Raw genomic sequence first — 21,236 nt, forward strand, 5'->3', positions numbered from 1 at the left:
ATATGAATATAATTCATTTTTCTATCTTATAATAATTAGGGCTAGGGATAGGGTTAGGGTTCCACTATTGTTCATGAACTTCACGTATTATTAATTAGTTCGGGTCTTATGATCCTAAGAGGTCTCTCCTCCACATGGGAGTAACAAGTAGACCTCACAGCTGGCCGCGGCAGTCAAAACCAGAGGCGCGTGGGTTTGAATGATGATCATTAATATCCTAACCCTGCAAGGCAAATCTGCTCTCACAGACTTAGACCAATAGCTTTGCCAAAATCAGAATGAAAAAAAAAAAAAAAAAAAAAAAAAAGGAAAAAGAAAAAAAGAACAAAATGTTACTGGGTTGTACATTTTTGCTGTAATGGAAATCTCAACATGTGCCTCTTGTCTCAGCCAAAGCACGACCCCATATAACACACTCTGCACTCCCACTTCTCACAGAGACAAAAGCAAATTTCACCAGCTTCACCATTTTTGTGTAAATCCCAAGAAAGAGGAATAATAATAATAATAATAAGAATAATAAGAATAAAGAATAATAGGTAATAAACATTTACACACATATATATAGAAATTGAACACAAGCAGAGGAGAAAGGAAAAGCGGTCAGTATTGTTATTGATAAAAATGGGGAGGGGAAGAGTGGAGCTCAAGAGAATAGAGAACAAGATCAACCGCCAGGTGACTTTTTCAAAGAGGAGAAATGGTTTGCTCAAAAAAGCATATGAGCTCTCTGTGCTTTGTGATGCTGAGGTTGCCCTTATCGTCTTCTCTAGTCGAGGCAAGCTCTATGAGTTTTCAAGTGCTGGGTACATCCCTCTCTCTCTCTCTCTCCAATTTTCTGTTAAAGGTCTCGTTTTTTGCCCCTTGGTTTGCTCAGTTTTTTGGCTTTTGTAGTAATAATGCTTCTTCAGATTTCCTTTCTTTTCCCTCTGGAAAGTTCATTGCTTTGGGAGTTTTGGGTTTCACTTCTTCTTCTTCTATGAGATTAAGTGCGGTATTTCTTTGTCTTTAGCTTTTATGTTTCTGTGTTGTGCTGTCTTACACTTACATGTTACAGAGAGCAGATGCTTTTCTCTCTCTGCTGACATCTCTCACTTGCACTCTTAACTATTTCCTGGGCATTTCCGGGTTTTGGTTCAACTTCAAAGCGAGGTGACTGGATTTTCCATGCCATATTACCAGATTTGCCAATCACAGATCGACACGTTTACTGCCTCTTTCTCTCTCTCTCTCTCTTCTCTTCCCTTCCCTTCTGGGTATATGAATGCGGTTCCTTAATTTTGTTGACTGATCTATCTGTTGTTCTCATATGAGAACATCTTCTGATCGATGATCTGATGTGAGTTTAACAACCTGAGACTGACAAGGAATGGAACTCTTCTAATTACCTTTGTGGAAGAGACGGGCTTTTAGCTTTATCTTCCTGTGACTGACAAGGAATGGAGCTCTTCTAATTACCTCTGTGGAAGAGACTGCCTTTAGCTTTATCTTCTGTTTCTCTCTCTTTAAAGTATCCAAAGGGCATATAGACATATAGTACTATCACAAATTTGTCCTCATTTCTTTAGATCCTTTTATCTTTTGGTTTTAAGCCTGCTTCTTCTGTTTTCTCTCTATAATTTCTTCTATGGTACCTTTGCTTCAATTTTTTGATCACTAGGTTTTTTGGGACTCTCTCTCTCTCTCTCTGAGCTTGTGTGTTAAATCAAGCACAGCTAGCTACCTGATTCTTGGGTTTTGTGCTATTTATTAAAAGCTGAAGATATGAGATCAATCTTGCACTCTCATATCTTTTGATTCGCTGATAATTCAAGCTTCTGGAAAAAAGAGCTAGCTTGCTAGGGTTTGCTCATTTTTGGTAAAGTCATGGTTTTTAGGATATTATGTATGAGAAGTTGAAGAAAAAATATTTTTGAAATGTCTGAGATTTCATCAAAGTGTTTTACCTAAAATTGCGCGCCCTTTCCTGGAAAGAGGATCCCAGGTAAAAATTTACTTTGCAAGAATTTGTTTTCTCAGTGTTCCAGATTTCAAATTGTATGCTTCATTTTGGTGAATGCTCATTAAATTGCATAAACTGGTTATATATATATATATTTCCATGATAGAATATCTGTCTCCAGTTCCCAGTAAATTTTGTTTTGTTTTGCTATTTTGGTGAAAAACTAGCTCTTCCACACTCTTTCTCTCTGATGGCAAGGACTGGCGTGCTGTGATCTATCTGATCATATCAGTCCATTATTAATTATGTTTTGTTTTTATTTTTTGTTCTATTTCCTTTTATTTATATGTTTACTTTTGTACGAAAATCAGTCCAAAGATTATTGAAAATATATATAAAGAAAAAAATTCCATCATATTTTTTTTTTCTTTTGGGTTTTCTGCTTACATGCTTCCTAGTTTGTAATTTTATTTTTTGAATGAAAGATGCATGATTTTATTTAAATTTGAAGATTTGCTACATGGCACAATGGTCCAAAAAAGAGAACATCTTGAATAATAACATCTGCCTCTTCACAAGCAACAAAATCTTCCAAAGACAAACATATATTGCAATTTAAAAACATCATGTCTGCTGCTCATCAGTATTTAACTAAACCCTAAGCTAGGCATCATATATTGCATTTCTGACTAAGAACTTCACTTTCTGCTATAATTATCAACCAATTTGGAGCCTTAACTCAATAAGAATGTTCATACATGCGTGAGAGATTCATCTATAATTGATTTAATCTTGAACTTCATTAAGAATGAGTTAACTAGCTAGTTAACTTTGTTTGCTGATGAGCTTTTCCCTGGACCAAATGATTGATATCCAAAATAATTCATATGTGATGGAATAATTCATTTGTGAACTATAATATTAGTGTTTCGTAAATTAAACAAAGCTAGCTAGGTAAAACTATCAAACTGGCTTGTAATTAAGTATGGATATTCCGTACTATATGCTCAATATTTGTATGATATAAATTTGTTCCTCGCAACATCATTCATGGTTCTATTAATCTGTAATAAAAAAATTTCTTCAATCAATTTATTAACTGGATTTCATCTCATGTTGTGAGACCCCGCCATTTCTATGTCACTTTACATAATCGGCCGAAAAACACACACACACACACACACAATGCTTGTAGTTTTGTTCAAATTATCCAATTCTGCTATTTAAGTTTCAAGTAAAGTGCCTTCTCTCACTATGCTGATACGTACACTTTTCTCAATCTATCATAGTAGTATGACCCAAACCCTTGAGAGATACCAACGAAGCAGCTTCAGTCCTCATGACAACTCCACCAAACGGGAAACAGAGGTAACGTTATACATTTACTATTATACACCAATTTGTTTTCCCAGAGTTTCTCATGATTTCCTTTGAACTTGAACTTCTCATGCACGTGTTTTCTTATTTTTTTACCAGTGCTGGTATGAAGAAGTCTCAAAACTGAGAGCTAAATATGACTCACTTCTGCGTACTCAAAGGTTAGTTCATGGTCTGCCATAACTGTTTCATTAATTAGAAACTACGTACTCAATAAACATATCCAAGTGCACAAGTACTAAGCTTGGTGTAATATAATTTTGTGATGCTCTTCAATTAATTCAGGCATTTGCTTGGGGAAGACCTTGGACCACTGAGTGTGAAGGAGTTGCAAAATCTTGAAAAACAGCTTGAAGGAGCTCTTACACAAGCCAGACAAAGGAAGGTACTTACATATCTACATATGCATTAAGATTTAGAGCTACAGCAACATGATTAGATTTAGTTAGATCTTGCTTTTTGTTAATCAAAAGGTGAGTTTATTGAGATATTTTCTAATACTTATGAATTGTTTATAATTAATGTAGACACAGATTATGATTGAACAAATGGAACACCTGCGCAAAAAGGTAAGAGAGTATGTAATAATTTCTTTTGGATCATCTTTTACAAATTAATATAAGAGTTCATGAATCTCTGTGTTCTAGCAATTCATGTGTACAAAGATTTTTTTTTTTTTACTTTTAGAAAGCCAACTCCACAAATCATATGTTAATGAATAAATTGTTATTTGTTTATATATAAAGCAAGCTGAGTAGACCATGCTTTCTTGAACCTGTACTAGTTTCATGTACTTTTCGTTTTGGTCAAAAGCAATCAGTATCATGTATGTAAATGGCAGTTGTGCATAGAATCTTGTAGTATATTGTAGACAACGATCCTTCTTAGACAGAGAACTAAGAATATTAGGGGAACACAAAACTTTCTTGCTATCATTTGGTTAGCTGATGGATCTTGCTAGGAAACCTGACATGTTATAATATTCTACTGTTTGACTATAATTAATGATTAAGTTAAGTGCAATGATATATTAGTGTGCGGTACTCTTGATTCATATATAATACTGTTGCAGCTAGCTCATATATATGATGCGTCATATGTGATCTAAACAGTACAATATTCATCTGTCTGGATTCTAAATTTCACAAATTAAGATGTAACTTTTACAAACCTAAATGAATCGTTCTCTCCTCTTCCTGTAAATTCTTGCATGTGATCTAATCATTTTTTCATGCTTCATAACGTTTTTTTATAACCATGGTTTGCCAATTCGATATGACATCAGGAGCGACAGCTTGGAGACCTTAACCTGCAGCTTAGGGATAAGGTATGACTGAGAAAATGAAAGTAATCTATCAAGTTTTCCTCTGTGTGTTGGAAATAGTGTACAAGTCCCAACATCTATGTATTATTTTCTGAAATGCTAAACCCTATGGTTTAATTTCAGCTTCAGAAGGAGGGGGAAAATCTCAAAGCCATTCAAGACTTCTGGAGCTCCAATAGTGCAGCAACTGGGAATAGCAACTTCTTGCATTCTTCACAAGTCAGCCACATTGATCCCGCACCTGAACCCATCTTACAAATTGGGTACACTAGTTTGTCTCTCTTGCATTTTCGGCTAAAAGTAGGTCATGCACTTGATTCAGATTCATTGCATAATGGGAACCATATCATGAATTATAAAGGTACTAAACAACAATATTCTCTGCCGATCTATACTTTTTAGTGAGAACACCCTCATCTCGACCCATCTCAAAATTCTCAACCAACTATTTCAAACCTTCCGTGCACAAATTGGTAGAATAGTTTTCTGTCATACTAAGCTCTTAAAACCTACCAAGTTGAAGTGTTACTTTTGTGTGATGATTTTCATTGCTCCTATGTCATTAACAAAATCAATAGAACATCATCTAGAAGTTACAAGTTCAGAAACAAATGTTTAAAAATGGAAGCTAGGTGGTATTTGATAGAGTTGTTTCCAAATTCATCAGAAATTGGTGGAAGTGAAAAGTACTTATTCGTATAGTGTTGTTGTTTGAGCAGGTACCATCACTATGTTGCTGCTGAATCCGCAGATGTTCCGAAGAGCATGGCCATGGCTGCCGAGACCAACTTCATCCAGGGATGGGTGCTTTGAGCACACTATGTCTAGAACTCTAGCTTCAATCTTCAATATAAATAAACTTTATATCAGGATTTGCAACTAAGCTTTAGCATATTTGATGTTTTGTACTGGAAACTGCATACAGTTGTCCAGCATATTCACATACTTGAAAATATGGATGACAAGATCAAGATGTTTACATTTGTTGAGCACTTGCTTGAATGGCAGTTATGTTTCTTTTGTTCCTGTGTTTTCATGGAGCTCCGGCCCACTTACGTTTATAACTTGCTTCTGTATTCAAGGCCAGGTTCCTTTCGAGTATTGGACCTATATAAGCCCAAGTAGAGCTCTTGTCAAAGACATTCAATTGCCTTGGGCTGAACATTAGTTGGGCTTTAGAGTTTTTTCTTTTGCTTTTTCTTGGGAGATTTGGAGAATGGCTCTAGAGTTTTCAAAAGCACACAAAATTTAATTTTTGTGTTCAAGATTTGAACTCTACAAACAATGCTATGTCATTGTGTGTGGGGGTTGTAGCTCTGATAGTTTAGAACATATTGACAACATTCTCCTCCTGCAATTAATATCATTAAATTTATAGGAAATGTAGCATATGTCCGTTTTAGTAGACAACAATCGATGAACAAGTATAGTTATATTTTTGAACCATAATATTAAATAAAAAATTCGGATCCTCTCCTCTAGGATTGAAAAAAAAAAAAAAAAAACCTAATCTATTACTTATCCAACTCTTTTTTTTATCACCTAGTAAAATGTGGATCATGTAAGGCTACAATGTTAGCGTTAAGAGGTAGTGGAGGGGGAAAATGGATAAAAATTAGCTATCCAAGAGTTCTATATCTACGGATGTAAGTCGTGAAAGACTTCGTCCAGACATGCGTATCCTATTTATGAAATAACATCTAAAAACACAAGATCAAAACTATAAGAAGAAAAAAAAAACAATGTTTGGCTCTCAAAATATAGCAAACAGTTTATGACTTCATAGATGAAGTAACCACTTCGAATATGGCCAGCCAAGAACGTTTGGTGTTCTAGCTAAAATCGAGCTATGCAATGAGGATGTTGGTTGGATATAATGAGATATTCTAATGATAGGCCAGGAGGCACAATATATATAGTGGTCTTAAAACTTCAAAAGACTCCGGGGTTCATACAATTAATGTAGTTTAATATTGTTTTAGGGCCCTGAAACTAATTGAGTTGTGGTTTTTGTAAGAAGCCAACGTTGTATAGTTTCCATTTTTTTCAACGTTTGGTCATCATCAAGAACACACAACTATCAATCAGTTAGTTTCATCGAAATTCAAGAAAAAATGCCGATGGGTTGCGGCTGCTTCCCCAGGACATCCCGAAAGTCCAGTCACCTCAAGTTACCAAGGCTGCCCTCCATGACCGGTATTAACAATCAATTGCACCTTAATTTCTTGATTTGATCCACCTTTTTGATTAATTATTGAGCATAATAATGTGTTTATAGGTGGGAATTGTTTGGTTAGAATCAGTTTTAAATAGTTTGGGTATATGGTCAGATACAGATGACAATTTTGCTGTTAGTTTTGAATAGTTTTAGTTCGAACTTTGATATGGTACATTTTGCTTGAGCCACAAGATATGGTAAATTTCAAGTTTCAAATTGACATGAAAGGTGTCAACTTCAGCGATTGCGTTTGTATCCATTTTCCAATGATTTGAGGTAATAACAAGAAAGATGGAATCCTAATCTGTTATTACTTGCAATCAAAATGGCTCATTATCTGTTTCAATCATACTTTTTTACTTGGTTGTTGATTCTTGAGTAGGAAAATGTGACCGAAAAATCCCTTGAGGTTTAATTAGCTCAAGGCATGGGGGAGGATGGGGAAGTGCATTAGGAATATGATAAGTAGAAAGTTCGATCCCCATCCAATGATAAGAATCTAATAATCAAAGCATGATTCTAAGAATCTGATAAGTTGTTTATTTGATCTGATCCTGGACAAGCTTCGTGCATCACAATTTGCAGTTTGACATTAGTATTAGTATTAGTATCTTGCTGTTATATTTTTGGTACTCCTATCATTAACCTTCACTAAACAATTGGTCCCTTGTAGATTCAATCAAATCATTATCTCCCAGGAAAAAGGATGCCCCAGAGAGGAGCACACTGGTCGTTTGCTTCGGTGAGATGTTGATTGATTTTGTCCCAACGAGTGCTGGAGTTTCTCTTGCTGATGCAGAAGGTTTCAAGAAAGCTGCTGGTGGAGCTCCTGCTAATGTTGCAGTTGGAATCTCAAGATTAGGAGGCTCAGCAGCTTTTATGGGCAAGGTGCTTTTCTATGCACCTTTGTTATTTACAATTTCTGCTTTCATTCTCTTATGTTGAACTAACCAAGTGAGGGGTAACCTTTTCTCGCGGAGAAGTCTGATCTCAATCTGGACTTTGATAAGGTGGAATCAGGTCCAGATTCACTGTCTGATAATATAACATGTCAATATACTTGTGAAAAATCATTACTCACTTGAACAGTTTTCATGTCTTTAATGTGGACTAATTCGCAACAACTACAATGTTGGAGAACAGAGTCTCACATTGGAACATAAATCCTTGCATGATGGTCTTACATAATATCTTGAGCTTGATCTATATAGCCAATGTTGGAGCTCAAATTTCTATCTGCATCGGTATACTCCACTAGGCATCTACATGCGAGTCTGCTCAGCATATACCTTGATATAATATAGTTTTGTGCCCTTTGGTTGATGAGTAATTTCAGATATTATGCCATTCTGTTTTCAACCATTAAGGTTCTACAATTTTCTATCACAGGTTGGTGCAGATGAGTTTGGATACATGCTGTCTAATATTCTGAAGGAAAACAATGTGGACAATTCCGGCATGTGTTTTGACCAACATGCAAGGACTGCATTGGCTTTTGTTACACTGAGAAGTGATGGAGAACGCGAATTCATGTTCTATCGCAACCCCAGTGCTGATATGCTTCTCACTAAGGAAGAACTTAACGTCGACCTAATCAAAAAGGTAAAACATTGGCATTCATTCTGTTTGATAAATCACCTACAAATATTAACATTCATTTCTGTTTGATGAATGCAGGCAAATATATTTCACTATGGGTCGATTAGTCTGATTGAGGAACCATGTAAATCAGCACATCTCGCTGCGATGGACGTTGCTAAGAAGGCTGGCTGTATCCTCTCTTATGACCCGAACTTGAGATTGCCACTGTGGCCTTCTGCAGAGGCTGCTCAGAAGGGCATTATGAGCATTTGGAACCTAGCTGACATTATTAAAGTACATGACACATCCATTCTTGAATACATTATGTTGTACATCTCTACTCAGCGTTACAAAATACTAATTCAAATATGGGGAATGTGTGCAAAACTGCAGATAAGTGAGGAGGAAATTACATTTTTGACTGGAGGTGATGATCCTTATGATGATGATGTGGTCTTGAACAAGCTTTATCACCCCAATCTGAAGCTTCTGTTAGTAACTGAAGGGCCAGCAGGCTGCAGATACTACACAAAGGTTAAACATCCATTTTTGATGCTCACTTACATTGATCAGTAGATAGTAATTTTTTTTTTTTTTTTTATCTTTCTCATTGTTTTTCATCTGCAGTAAATTTGTTGATTCCATTTTTACTGTTCATGAGCAGGAATTCAAGGGTAAAGTTGCAGGAATCAAAGCGGACTGTGTAGATACAACTGGAGCTGGTGACTCTTTTGTTGGCTCTGTACTCAACAGCTTGGCTTCAGACCCTGATTTGTTCAAGGTATACACTTCTTTCTTTTCCTAGTGACATTGGGCTAAAATTCTCTTAAGCACTCAGATTCCCAACTCCGGTATACACCTACTTTCTTTTACCAAAAGATATTGGGATAAATCTGTAAATGCATTTTCTTAACTACTAGGATTGCAACTCCGCCTTATTCTGTCCTAGATGTATAAAAATGGGCTTTGGGATCTTGTGTCATCGTATTTGTCAAGGAAATCTAATTTTATCTATTGATACAGAATGAACAACGGTTGAAGGAGGCTCTCAAATTTGCCAATGCTTGTGGTGCTATCACTGTGGAAAAGAAAGGAGCCATTCCTGCCCTACCCACAAAAGAAGCTGTCCATAAAGTTCTTAGCCAAACATCGGCATGATAAAATATAGAACCCACACGCACTTCTATTTATTTCTAAAAAGAAGAAGAAGAAATCATCTGCTCTTTCTAATAATGGCATTTCCTAGAATAAGAAACCACAATCTGGATGTGTTTCTTTTTTCAACAATCCCACATTGTGGTTTACTTCTTTCCATGTGGATGTAGCCAAAAATGCAATCCGTTCAATACTTCAATATATGAATTCTGTTGTAAATCGTTGATCATTTATGTGATTAGCCAACAAGGACTCAAATGTACTGTACTTAAACTCCAACTTTAGTGGGTTTCGCTACGTAATAAGATGATGATACATGGTTTCTCCGTCACTCATTCTCTCTTTGTTATATTTACAATATGTTATCAGCACCTATTGCCGAATTACGGACCGTGTTCTGGAATGGTGATTTGCAGATTGTGGATTACCATCAACAATAGGCAAATTATCATTCAACCACCCATCAATGATCCGGTTATGTTAATTCTACAACCAAGTAGGTTTTCCAAAATTTAATTTTATATTCATGTTTATCAAGCCTTGATTATATGAACAATCACCATTAAACAAGAACCCTATTTTGTTTGTGATTACTTGCTATGAACTAGAGAATAGAGAATATGACGAGAGAGAAGTCTGTGATTCATTCTCTTGGACTTTTTTATATAGAAATATGATTTACATAATTAATGAGTATTTACGTGAACCTTAAAAAATAATAAGGAAACATAACATACCTCATTAGAAAATTTTCACAATCCAAGACTTCTAGCTCGGAAAAATACACTTTAAAAGAACAATGTGATCCCAAAGATATGCTCCTAAGTCCTAACCATTTCATCCAAGCGAATATGTTCTTAGTTTCAACAGAACTTGAGATATACGTATTTGAAATAGTAGCGCATGTAATGGTTTTTCTAGTCATACAAAATTACAAATCATATTTAATCACAGTTAATTTAAGAAGACTATATTCCATAGTCTTATTAATTCCTTGCAAAGCTCCATAAATCAGTGGAGCAAGAATGTAATACAGAACATACGCAAAACAATCGGCAACTAATTATCAATTAAAGCATTTTATGTTTCTGCTGATCAGCCATGGCTTAGATAGATTATTGACACGAGCAGTTCTCTGACAAGGGGGAAGCTAGTGCTTCGATCTTCTTTCTGGCAGTCCAATGAACAATTCAGTCTCAACATCTGAACTTGGACTACTTTCAGGGCAGGCTAAGTTTTCTCTCTGCTCACTTACTGGTTGCCTCGGTTGCATAGCCTCACACTATACAAAAGAAATTAATCACATTTTGAAATGTCTGTTATTTGTAGAAATGCTGAACTTAGAAATGACTACATTTTAATGGTAAATTGAGGAAAGGCATGTACCCCTTGTTCACATGTGGTAAGCCAGTAATCACAAATACCATAAACAATGTTACAATAAGAACTAGATGAACGATGATGATAATAGAAAAAAGGGGTTTACCTTCTCATTTAGCCTCTGATTTTCAGCTGTGAGGACTCTTTCCTGAAGTCATTGAAAAGATAGGAAGCAAGTTAAGTCAAAGCTAGAACAAGCATAACTTCTGTCGTGCAATATTGCAACTTTGAAAGGCTAATCAAATATAACAAGTGCAAGTATTGCTACACTAATCAATTTTGTTCCTTAAATTCTGTTCAGCAGTTGATGTGGCAATTTCTTTTACTCAAAAAACTCATTTATTTCTAACAAGTAAGCTGCCGCCACATATACTAAACACATTTTGGTGAGCCTAAATAAGAGAGCCTACATACATAGAGATTGGGGCATGCAGTCCGTAAATGAAAGCATTACTGTAGAAGTTTACCTTTTCTCTCAATTGCTCAATCTGTTCCTTGTAAACCTGTGCCTGGAGTATTGACAAGGAAATTAAGCTTGTTAAATACATTTAATGAAGATGAGGGACTGTTACTATCAGTACCTATTGTTGCTTAATTTGCAGCTTAGATTGTTACACCAGCTTTGACAACATATAACAGCTCTGACATTATTAGCAGTTCATACTTTTTGAGATAAATTAGTTGAAAAATGCTACAAATGTGGGTTTTTCAGAGATATCAACCTTCCTTGCTCGAATGCTGTTCACACTCCTCTCCAACTGTTGCTCTATTTCTTGCAGTTCGTCAATGCTGCATAGTCCTAGACTCTCTCCCAATAGTTTCCTGAGCCATTTGCAATTAATTGCAAGTTCAAATGCTTTCAAAAACCAAAGAAAAGCTAGAGTATGACTATTTCTAAGATAAGAAAAGTCTCAGACAAGGTTGTGAACCGTTTCGAAACTTCAAGATGCTCTATCTGCTTCATCATGCTAGTTGCTTCATGCTTGAGCTGCTGCCATTTATAAATATCAATAACTTATCAAAAAACTGAGACAACAATGGCATCAATTGTGTAGAACATGCATTGAAGAAAGGTCATGGGTTGTAATATATGAGGTAAGATATATAGATACAATTTACATGAAGGGTAAAGGTATGGTATGTTAACATTTTTCATACATCAACTATTTTTACCCCTTTAAGGACTCATGTTACCACTTTGAGGACTAATATTACTATTTTGAGGACTCATATGGTAAACTAAGAAAATGTGTCATTTTAAGGACTCATATTACCACTTCGAGGACTAATATTACTATTTTAAGGACTCAAGTGGTAACTAAGAAAATTTACCACTTTAAGACTCATTTTACTACTTTAAGGACTAATATTACCATTTTGAGGACTCATTTTACCACTTTTAAGGCAATTGTATGCATATCATACACTAACGCATTGTAGAATTTTTCCTTACATGAAATGCCATACAATTTTAATTTTCATATTAAAATTTGGCTCCAATTGTTCCTCAATTATAATTTCAAGCACTTTCTAGTTTTGGATCATCTTACAAAAAAGAGGCATAACCTGCACATTTTGTTCACTGGCAACAGATTTGTTGTTGGCTTGGTTGTCTTTTGTATGCTTCTCATAACGTTCAATAGTTGTCTGCATGCTGAATTTTAAAACAAATATATGATCATGAAGGATACAACTAATCAGCAACCATATAACCAAACTTAACAAGATTTCGCATCTGAGAGAGAGAGAGAGAGAGTAGCAACCCAAATAAGTAAAGTTATATACATAATCTGTCATCCCAGAGAGAGACAGAGAGAGGAGGACTTTACTGCCAAAAGACTAGATCTTAGGTTTCAATTGATCGCCTGTTGTTCGTTGCAATTGGAATCAATTCATATATACAATCTGTAAAAGCGTTCTGATTTTACTAGGATAAGAAACAAAAGATTAGAAATCTCAAACCTTACGCTTTACAAACTGAAAAGTTTCATTTACCAAAGAACACTACCCTTTGGATTCCTCTACTCTCATCTTTTGTGCTTTCACACAAAGCCACTCTCCCTAACGCACCCTAATGACCTGTTAATGTGCTCAATAAAAGCCTAATCCCAACATGTATATATCTACTTAAAAAGGAAATGGGAAATATTCTAATAAGAGTTCTCTTTAGGCTCCACAGGCAGTCAATTCCTTACAGTAGGAATCTAGGAGACCAGCTTTACATAGCTGTAGACCAGGTCTACCTCTAACGCTTTTCAAAGTTGGTTCACCACTAGATTACAAGTTTGAACCTACTGCGCTAATTCATTGATTTACTGCAGACTTAATAGTCACTCTCCTGCAGCAAACTCCACCCAATTCCAGACCTAAAATAGTCATTACAACATACTTAGCCTAGCTCTATGCATAACTGTAATAAACTTGTGTAGTAAAAATCTTCCTCTTAGATTCCGGTTATAATCCGCAACAAATCCAAAAGCCTCGGAGGTGATCGATGTACCACCTGAGTGGTTTAGACCAACCATCCATAAATGATGGGTTTGAGACGACTATAGCTCAAAAGCTTGAGTTATTAAGAAATTTAGTCAAAACAACGGATATCAAGTTAACACCCTCCTACTGTCCTACACATACAATACGAACTTGCACATGAAGAGACAAAGAGAAGCATATACAACTCACCCTACATCTTGCTAACCAATAGAGAAATTGCAAATTGATGAGTTGAGATAAAAGAATGTGAATCGTCATAACCTCTTGCAAATAAGCCCTTGATACCATAAAACTAGCATTTTCCCTAAAATTTTTAGCTGTTAGAGAACCAGTTAACAATGTATATAAACTAAGAAGGTGACACTTTTGAGTAGAGGGGTTGGACTTTTGTTCTTGTACTCTTGTATCTTTATAATTAATGATTGATGTAGTAGATTATCTTCTTATATATGAATGTTATATATGAATGTAAGTGTCAAATTGCATGGCTAATAGCAGACGTGTTTGGCTTAGGTCTCCCATAAATGTAGTGTGTTGTCCCTATGACGCATAAGGGGTGCGAGGAATTGTGGAGTACTGTTGTCGCATACGAAATGATAATATTTCATAAAAGAGTCTAGCTTTAAAAACCTCCATCTATTGTCAATTTTTGAGTTTGAATACCTAGATTTCTTCATATATACAGAACTTTCGTAACAATATGATGCAGAATGCACTAGAGATGTATTGATATCCTTGAGATTGCAGCCTTTATGAAAATCAAACTTGTGGTTCATGCTACTATCCAAATCACCTCCAATCCTCAACTCAAACTACCCCCAGGATCTAACATATGCATATACGCCATGATATTATGTTGACTAAAAACAAATTAAAATAGTTTTCAAATTATACCTGTTCAAATTATAAGTGGTACTCTCTCTCTCTCTGTGCGGATATCCGCACCGAAGCAAAAAGGTACGGATTTGTCATTTTTTCCCACTTTCCGATCATATTTTCACATCTTAACCGTTCAATTTTTAGTTCCTAATGTATAGATCATCTCTACAAAATTTCAGCCAATTTAATGATGGTTAAGGCATCCAAAACTGCAATTTACACAAACGGACCGAATCTGTCGAACCAGAACCGTTCGTATTTATAATGGTAAATTGCAGTTTTGGATGCCTTAACCATCACCAAATTGGCTGAAATTTTGTAGAAGTGATCTATACATTAGGACCTAAAAACTGAACGGCTAAGATGTGAAAATATGATCGGAAAGTGGGGAAAAACCGGAAATCCGCACCGAAGCAAAAAGTGCGGACGTCCGCACCCAAGAAGGGCTGTGTGTGTGTGTGTGTGTGTGTGTGTGTATCGGAAGTATGTGCTTGTTAGCACACATTAGCTTCTGCCCTCTTATCCAAGTACCTTTATAGACTCTTGTCAAAAAAATAAACAAAAAAAAGTACCTTTATAGACAACTTGCTTGTCCGAAAACAACAAACGAAGTACAGGCAGTTTCTTTTTCTACTCAGTCAGTGGATTACCCTAGCATGCAACTGGTTACCATTCCATGGTATTCAATCAAACACCAGTGGTTGTATATAAAAACTCGATATTTTCTGTACGGTACAGCTGAAGCTTATAGAGAGATTCCTCAAAATTCAAATAAGGCCCCTAATTTCTATATATATTTTTGGGTTATTATCACAAATGGTACATGAACTTATCCTTTATTTTATCGATGGTACCTGAACTTCAATTTTGATCACAACCAGTACCTGAACTTTTTGATTTCATTTTAAATGGTACCTAAGGCCACCTTCGATCACTTTTCCGACCAAAAAAAGTCAAATCTAAAAAATAAAAAACAAAAAAACAAGTTCAAGGCAAGTCTATTACCAAAAAATCATCACTATATATGATCACAACCCTCGAAATCATCAAAAATCATCACTATGATCGCCTCCCATGCCGTTTTTAGTCGGAATAGTGATCGGAGGTGGCTCTAGGTACCATTTAAAATGAAATCGAAAAGTTCAGGTACTGGTTGTGATCAAAATTGAAGTTCAGGTACCATCGATAAGATTGAGGTATAGTTCAGATACCATTTGTGATAATAACCCTATTTTTTTAAAAAATAAACCTATAGAAAGACAAAGTTTCCTCAGCAGTATATTAAAGCCTTAGAACATGTTGGATGAGGAACAAATGCATATTCTTTAAATCAACGTTGCTATTAATCATTACATTGTCAATTAAGTCATATGTCCCCTTGATAATAACATGTGTATATTTAGAGACAAAAAAATCTAGCCGCTCTCTGCTAGGGTTGTGACATTAGGGTTTTCCTTGATTTCTTGCAAACTTTTCTCGACGCCAACAATGGCAGAAGATATGGTTTCTAGATTGGCGGTAGCCTTGGCTCTCACGGACGACATGGTGGTGCACTTTCGGGAGGTTGGCTCGGCGGCGATACCAAGGAAATTCTTTTCTTTAGTGGGGCGTTTGATTTCAAATGAAGGCAGAGGATGAAAGGCGGCTGCCTAGTACCCTTAATGCTATATGGGGTTTGGGGGAGCATTTTGCAATCTCAGTGGTGGCAAAGGAGCGGTTTCTCTTTCGGTTTCGATCAAGGGAGAAGTGTAACAAATGTTGCATGGTGGTCCATGGTTATACAATGGATGTATGTTGAGTTTGAGCGAGTATGATGGTCTTGGACTCTTGGTGATGTTGAGGGGGTTCACCTGGATTCTGTGGAGACTTGGCTGGTAGTGCGGTGGCTGCAACCTCGCTTCGGACCGAGGAATCTCTAGTTCTCATTGGTTCATTGATGGGCCATTGCGATCTAACCAGTTCACTCTCGGTCGGGCACTGCTGGAGCAGCGGTTTAGGGTGGTGTTGGACTTGTGACGGCATTTGTGGACAACTCGGACCGTTCGGTTTGAGACATTGTAGATACTAAGGTTGAGATGCAATATGATCATAAGGTGGAAGAATTTATGCAGGGGTTGTGGTTGGCTCTTCCATAACAAGGCTGTCTACAATAGCTAGGGTTTCAACCCTTAAGGCTTCTACGCTGGTTCCTAGGGTTTTGATGCCACCACTGACAGTGGGGCTTGTTTCGAAGGCTGGTGATCCTGACATAGAGACGGAGGTGTGGTTGGTGGTGTCCTTTGAGTAGCAGAGTGAGCAGACAATGGCAGGAGGAGGCGGTCATATTCGGACTAGGTTGATGGGTAGGGACTTACGGTAGAGTTTCAAACCTTAACCCTAGAGTGACAACTGCTTTTCCCCAAGCCCAGTTTCAAGTAACAATGCATCTCTTGCACTTACTTCTCCGTTCAACATGGTTGGGTTCTATTTATCTAATCTACAAGCTATTCCAAGTTGGAATCCGACACTGGAGGAATCCACTACAGTGGTTAAACAGAATAAGGCTAACCCTAGTATTCTGGATGTTAGATAGAAACCTCCATCTAAGCTGCTTAGGGTTGTAAAGTCGGTTAAAGATGGAAATGGTTCCAGATTCTGTACCCTTAGAGGTGGATGATGGTTTCGAACTACCAAATCAAAATAGAGTCATTCACATTTCTCCAACAAAGAAGAGAAGCAGACCTAAAGGGAGCAAGAATGAGTACAAGACTAAGGGTCCCAAAACCTAGGAAGATTCAGTTTCCTCGTGTGGATGGGGAAAGGAAAGTGGCTGTTGGTGAAGTGGGTCAAGTGGGTGAAACTCCTACGCTTGAGGAGAATGCAATGGAAGAGGTAGCTAAGGGTGATGCTTTTTTGCTTTTGAAAAATGCACCGGCTTCAGCAAATAAAAAATTATGACACCAAAGGCGTTCTTTTCATCTGTGCCATTTAATTGTCATACATGATTGTGAACTTTTTTTCGATGTGTTTATTTTTCTCAAAAATGTAGAATTGTTCAGGTAATAATTTTTCTGTCAGCCTCACTAGGGCAAATCGTTATGTATGATTTTGCTGATCAATAAAGAAGTTGTCATATAACTTTAAAAAAAGAAGAAGTCATATATCCCTTGTGAGGTCAAGAAGAAATGGGAGAAACATTGTCTCCTTCGATAAAGCCATAATTGTTAAATTGCCACCCTATGTTTCATATTAGTGTCAACTTGTTACCCTATGTTTCATTTTAGCCAATTTTCTACCCTTTCATTAAATTTGCTACTCTAAGCTTTCAAGGTTAGCCAATTTACTTCCCTAAATTTTCAAAATTAGTCATTTGATACCTTAGATTTTTAAAATTAATCCATTTTTGGGACAAAGAAATGGACAAATTAATATGACGAAAGTGTAGCAAGTTGGCTAATTTTAAAAACATAAGGTAGCAAAATGGCTGAAAAAATATAGCGTAACAAAGTCACACCCAGTTGAAACCTAGGGTAGCAAATTGGCTATTAAGCCTTCAGTAAAAGATGCATTAAGAAATGGACAAATTAATATGATGAAAATATAGCAAGTTGGCTAATTTTAAAAAACATATGGTGGCAAAATGGAAAAAAAATTATTTAGCGAAACAAATTCACACCAACGTGAAACCTAGGGTAGCAAATATTTAGCGTAACAAATTCACACCAAGGTGAAACCTAGGGTAGCAAATTGTAAGCCTTCGATAAAAGATGCATTAAGAAATGGACAAATTAATATGATGAAAATGTAGCAAGTTGGCTGATTTTAAAAACATACGGCAGCAAATTGACAGAAAAAATATTTAGTGTAACAAATTCAGACCAAAGTAAAACCTAGGGTAGCAAATTGGGTATTAAGCCTTCAGTAAAAGATGTATTTTGCTACCATTGTACCAAGGAAATTTAAAAATTCCTCAAACTCTTTCTTCACAAACTTTGCCCACTCTTTTAATAAAAAAAAAATTATTAAAAATTGCTAAAACTATAAAGGTAATTATATACTACATAACCAATATTCACCTTTGTCCTACGGACCTACTACAATAATAACTAAACAGTACCAAACTCGTTGAAGGAATGAACCATATAGTTTCCTAAAATAGTAATATTCCCTATTTAAGTTACCTTTTTAGGAAAGTTTCTCTTCTAGCTACCCCAAGATTTTTTAAGAAAAAAAAAAATCCAAGATCAGCCAACTAAGACTCTAAAAATGGAGGGTGGGTTAGTGATTTCATGTATGAATATAAACATAATCCTAAGCGAGCTGAATACTACTTAAACATATGCATGACAGTTCTTCACCTGATCACAGAAACTATATACTGTATAATAATGGATCTACAGCCTTGGGTTCTCTCATTCAAAAACTAATACACAGATTCAATCATATATACAGGTGGAGTGAATGGGAAAGCTGTTACAATTTGGGGTAGTATACCTGTTGCTTGCGAATTCGTAGAGCTTTCCTCTCGGAGAGAAGATGATGAGCGCAACCTCAGCATCGCAGAGAATGGAGAGCTCGAAAGCCTTCTTCAGAAGACCGCTTCGCCGCTTCGAGAAGGTGACTTGACGGCTCGTGGCGTTCTCTATCCGCCTCATCTGGGTTTTGCCTCGCACCATTTTTTTCTTTCTCTGTTCAGTCAAGAAAGGAAGCAATACCAAAGCTCAAATTTCACTGATATCTGGGAACAATGCATGTGCTTAGTCAAAAATGAAGGTTAACATGAAAAAGTCAAACTTACCCAATTTGGCAAAATGAACCCAGCAAGTCGTTGAGAGGATTCTGAGTAGAGAGATCAGGTAGAAGATGACGACCAGATTAACTTCAAATTCAAATGGGTTCTCAAGCAATCTACATAGAGTAGAATTTGTGTTCAATTAAGAAACACATAAGACCATAAATGAGAGATAACAACAGTTAAAAAAAAAACAAAGTAAGTGGGAGAGAGAGGAAAGTCAAAAAGGGAATTAAGTGAGTCTTATTGGCTCTTGACAAAAAGGGAAAGAAAACGAAGAAGCCCTCAAGGACTTGGCAAATCATATAACATATGTTTGGTAATTTTTGGTGGGTATGAATGATTTTTTTGATACAGGTGGGTATGAATGATTGATGGATCCAAAAACCAAAATTTCCCTCAAACAAACTAAAAATGGAAAAAAAAAAAAAAAACAAGAGTGAAAGCAAAGAAAAGTCTGGGAAAGTTTTACCAAATAAGCAAAAAAAAACCCAGAAAAGCTATCTATCCCAAATAAGAGGAGGAGGAAGAAGAAGAAGAAGAAGCCAAAAGATGATGACTGAGAACCAAGCAACGAAAATCTGAGGATTTTAAACCAAACCCAGAAGAGAAATAAACAAGATCATTTACTTGATTGACCTTACTTGTTTTTGAGTCACGCCACCAAGCTAGCATAAGATCAGCGGCACACACCTACCTTCCCTTCCTTAACACACACACAGAGATATTGCTATATATATCAAAAATAATTTTCTCTGTTCTGGGGTCACTGTCACTCTGTCACTCTCTCTCTCTCTGTCTCTGTGAAACCCCACCTTGAAAGAAAAAAACATGAAAATATACTATAATAATATATGGTTCAAAGGATGGAAACAAAACAGCCTCGTATCCTTTGCTTGTTTTGGTAAAACTTTCAACACACACCTAAAAAAGCAAATAACACAAAAAAGGGAAAGTTGAAAACCCAAGGAAGGTGAACAAAACTGGGCATTGGATGATGGATATGATAGAGAAAAAAAAAAGAGAAGGAAAGAGGTGGATTTTTTTACTATAAATTCATACTAAATTGCTTTCATTCAAATTGGAAAAAGTGGAAAGACGATGAAAAAAAAAGGAAAGTGGGGGGGAGGGAGCAGAGATTAAAAATAGGAAAAATAGTACAGTGTTAGCAACACGTCACTGTCTTCCGTACGTTTGCTTAAGCTTTGGACCAATCAGAACTCGAAAACGCATAGGCTTTTATCATTAATTTAAGCCGCGGGATGGCTCCGCCACGGCCCACCAACTTTTGGGGGGGTCACATAAAATAATAACTTTTTTTTTTTTTGCTTAATTCTTTTGTTTTTTAGCATCTTGCCATAATGGTTTTAGGAAGATGAGGAGGAAAAAACTAGAAGAGGAAAGTCATTGCAATTTTGTGGCATTGAAGGGGGCGTCAAGCTCAAGCTGGAAATTTGGTTTGCCTTTGGTAGAGAGAGAATCTGAAGCTAGGGATAATGTAAGAAACTTTTACAGTGCGTTTGTTTGTCCGGATAAGTGGCTTGATAGGATTAAAAATTATGGGTCGTGACTACTTACTCAATTGTAGCCTGAAAATTGTCTACTTACTTCTTTTTAATCTCATTTACTCAATTTAAACATCAATGATAGTTTTGCCCCTTTTTAATTAACAAACTGCAATCCTCTCTCTCTCTCTCTCTCTCTCTCTCTCTCTCTCTCTCTCTCTCTCTCTCTCTCTCTCTCTCTCTCTCTCTCGTTGGAGCGTCGAAGCACCGCTCTCTCCCCTCCTCCTCATTGGAGCGTCAGAGAACCGGAGTCCGATTCACGGTGGTGAAGACTTCGTTGCAGAAGTCATATTGCCTGGTGAGTCGATGACGGTGATGGAACCTTCCCCATGACTTTTGGGCCATCTCAGCTCTGTTTTCCGGCTGGTTTTGGGTTTCCGGTACACGGCTCTAATCCGGATTCAGAGAGCATGCACTATCCTCGCAGACCACCTCGGTGGGGATGTCGGTTCTTCTTTACCGACTCTCTGGAGAAGCTTCCCTCTGTCGCCGTCGTCGGAGATCAGGTCTCTCACTCACTCTCTCTCTCTCTCTCTCTCTCTCTCTCTCTC

General features: G+C 36.6%; 3 protein-coding genes across 8 annotated transcripts; 2 read left to right on the forward strand and 1 right to left on the reverse strand.

Moving 5' to 3' along the window:
• The first annotated feature begins 572 nt into the window (after nucleotides 1-572).
• LOC112179146 (agamous-like MADS-box protein MADS3) lies at nucleotides 573-5,668 on the forward strand. 2 transcript variants are annotated; one of them, XM_024317484.2, is made up of 8 exons: nucleotides 573-806; nucleotides 3,232-3,310; nucleotides 3,419-3,480; nucleotides 3,605-3,704; nucleotides 3,847-3,888; nucleotides 4,605-4,646; nucleotides 4,767-4,906; nucleotides 5,363-5,668. In XM_024317484.2, exons 1-8 carry the CDS (start codon nucleotides 625-627, stop codon nucleotides 5,454-5,456), a joined length of 741 nt encoding a protein of 246 aa, XP_024173252.1. In that variant the 5' UTR covers nucleotides 573-624; the 3' UTR covers nucleotides 5,457-5,668. The 2 variants fall into 2 exon arrangements, with proteins under 2 accessions (XP_024173252.1, XP_024173257.1); XM_024317489.2 differs by having other exon boundaries at nucleotides 625-806; nucleotides 3,235-3,310.
• Nucleotides 5,669-6,582: 914 nt separating this feature from the next.
• On the forward strand, nucleotides 6,583-9,928 carry LOC112179138 (probable fructokinase-7). Its single transcript, XM_024317471.2, has 7 exons — nucleotides 6,583-6,839; nucleotides 7,535-7,749; nucleotides 8,251-8,463; nucleotides 8,539-8,736; nucleotides 8,836-8,976; nucleotides 9,107-9,223; nucleotides 9,466-9,928. The coding sequence occupies exons 1-7, from the start codon at nucleotides 6,758-6,760 to the stop codon at nucleotides 9,598-9,600; spliced, it is 1,101 nt and encodes a 366-aa protein (XP_024173239.1). The 5' UTR covers nucleotides 6,583-6,757; the 3' UTR covers nucleotides 9,601-9,928.
• A 550-nt stretch (nucleotides 9,929-10,478) lies between these two features.
• On the reverse strand, nucleotides 10,479-19,923 carry LOC112179159 (MADS-box protein SOC1). 5 transcript variants are annotated; one of them, XM_024317521.2, is made up of 9 exons: nucleotides 19,765-19,923; nucleotides 19,127-19,236; nucleotides 18,823-19,016; nucleotides 12,544-12,631; nucleotides 11,895-11,965; nucleotides 11,700-11,799; nucleotides 11,445-11,486; nucleotides 11,084-11,125; nucleotides 10,479-10,879 (listed from the first exon to the last, which is right to left on the reverse strand). In XM_024317521.2, the coding sequence occupies exons 3-9, from the start codon at nucleotides 19,002-19,004 to the stop codon at nucleotides 10,748-10,750; spliced, it is 657 nt and encodes a 218-aa protein (XP_024173289.1). In that variant the 5' UTR covers nucleotides 19,005-19,016; nucleotides 19,127-19,236; nucleotides 19,765-19,923; the 3' UTR covers nucleotides 10,479-10,747. The 5 variants fall into 5 exon arrangements, with proteins under 5 accessions (XP_024173289.1, XP_024173265.1, XP_024173300.1 ...); XM_024317497.2 differs by having other exon boundaries at nucleotides 11,895-11,968; XM_024317532.2 differs by having other exon boundaries at nucleotides 11,907-11,965; nucleotides 19,765-19,922.
• Nucleotides 19,924-21,236: the final 1,313 nt, after the last annotated feature.

This window comes from Rosa chinensis, chromosome 1 (assembly GCF_002994745.2).
Source record: "Rosa chinensis cultivar Old Blush chromosome 1, RchiOBHm-V2, whole genome shotgun sequence".
Lineage (NCBI taxonomy): Eukaryota > Viridiplantae > Streptophyta > Magnoliopsida > Rosales > Rosaceae > Rosa > Rosa chinensis.

Coding starts and splice junctions, on each gene's coding strand:
- LOC112179138 (XM_024317471.2), top strand. CDS start 6,758: ATGCCGATGGGTTGCGGCTGCTTCCCCAGGACATCCCGAAAGTCCAGT. Junction 6,840..7,534: donor AAGGCTGCCCTCCATGACCG/GTATTAACAATC, acceptor GGTCCCTTGTAG/ATTCAATCAAATCATTATCT. Junction 8,737..8,835: donor ACCTAGCTGACATTATTAAA/GTACATGACACA, acceptor GCAAAACTGCAG/ATAAGTGAGGAGGAAATTAC.
- LOC112179159 (XM_024317497.2), bottom strand. CDS start 19,004: ATGGTGCGAGGCAAAACCCAGATGAGGCGGATAGAGAACGCCACGAGC. Junction 11,487..11,699: donor ACAGCATTCGAGCAAGGAAG/GTTGATATCTCT, acceptor TCAATACTCCAG/GCACAGGTTTACAAGGAACA. Junction 11,126..11,444: donor TTGAGCAATTGAGAGAAAAG/GTAAACTTCTAC, acceptor CAATGACTTCAG/GAAAGAGTCCTCACAGCTGA.
- LOC112179146 (XM_024317484.2), top strand. CDS start 625: ATGGGGAGGGGAAGAGTGGAGCTCAAGAGAATAGAGAACAAGATCAAC. Junction 3,705..3,846: donor CACAAGCCAGACAAAGGAAG/GTACTTACATAT, acceptor TAATTAATGTAG/ACACAGATTATGATTGAACA. Junction 4,907..5,362: donor GAACCCATCTTACAAATTGG/GTACACTAGTTT, acceptor TTGTTTGAGCAG/GTACCATCACTATGTTGCTG.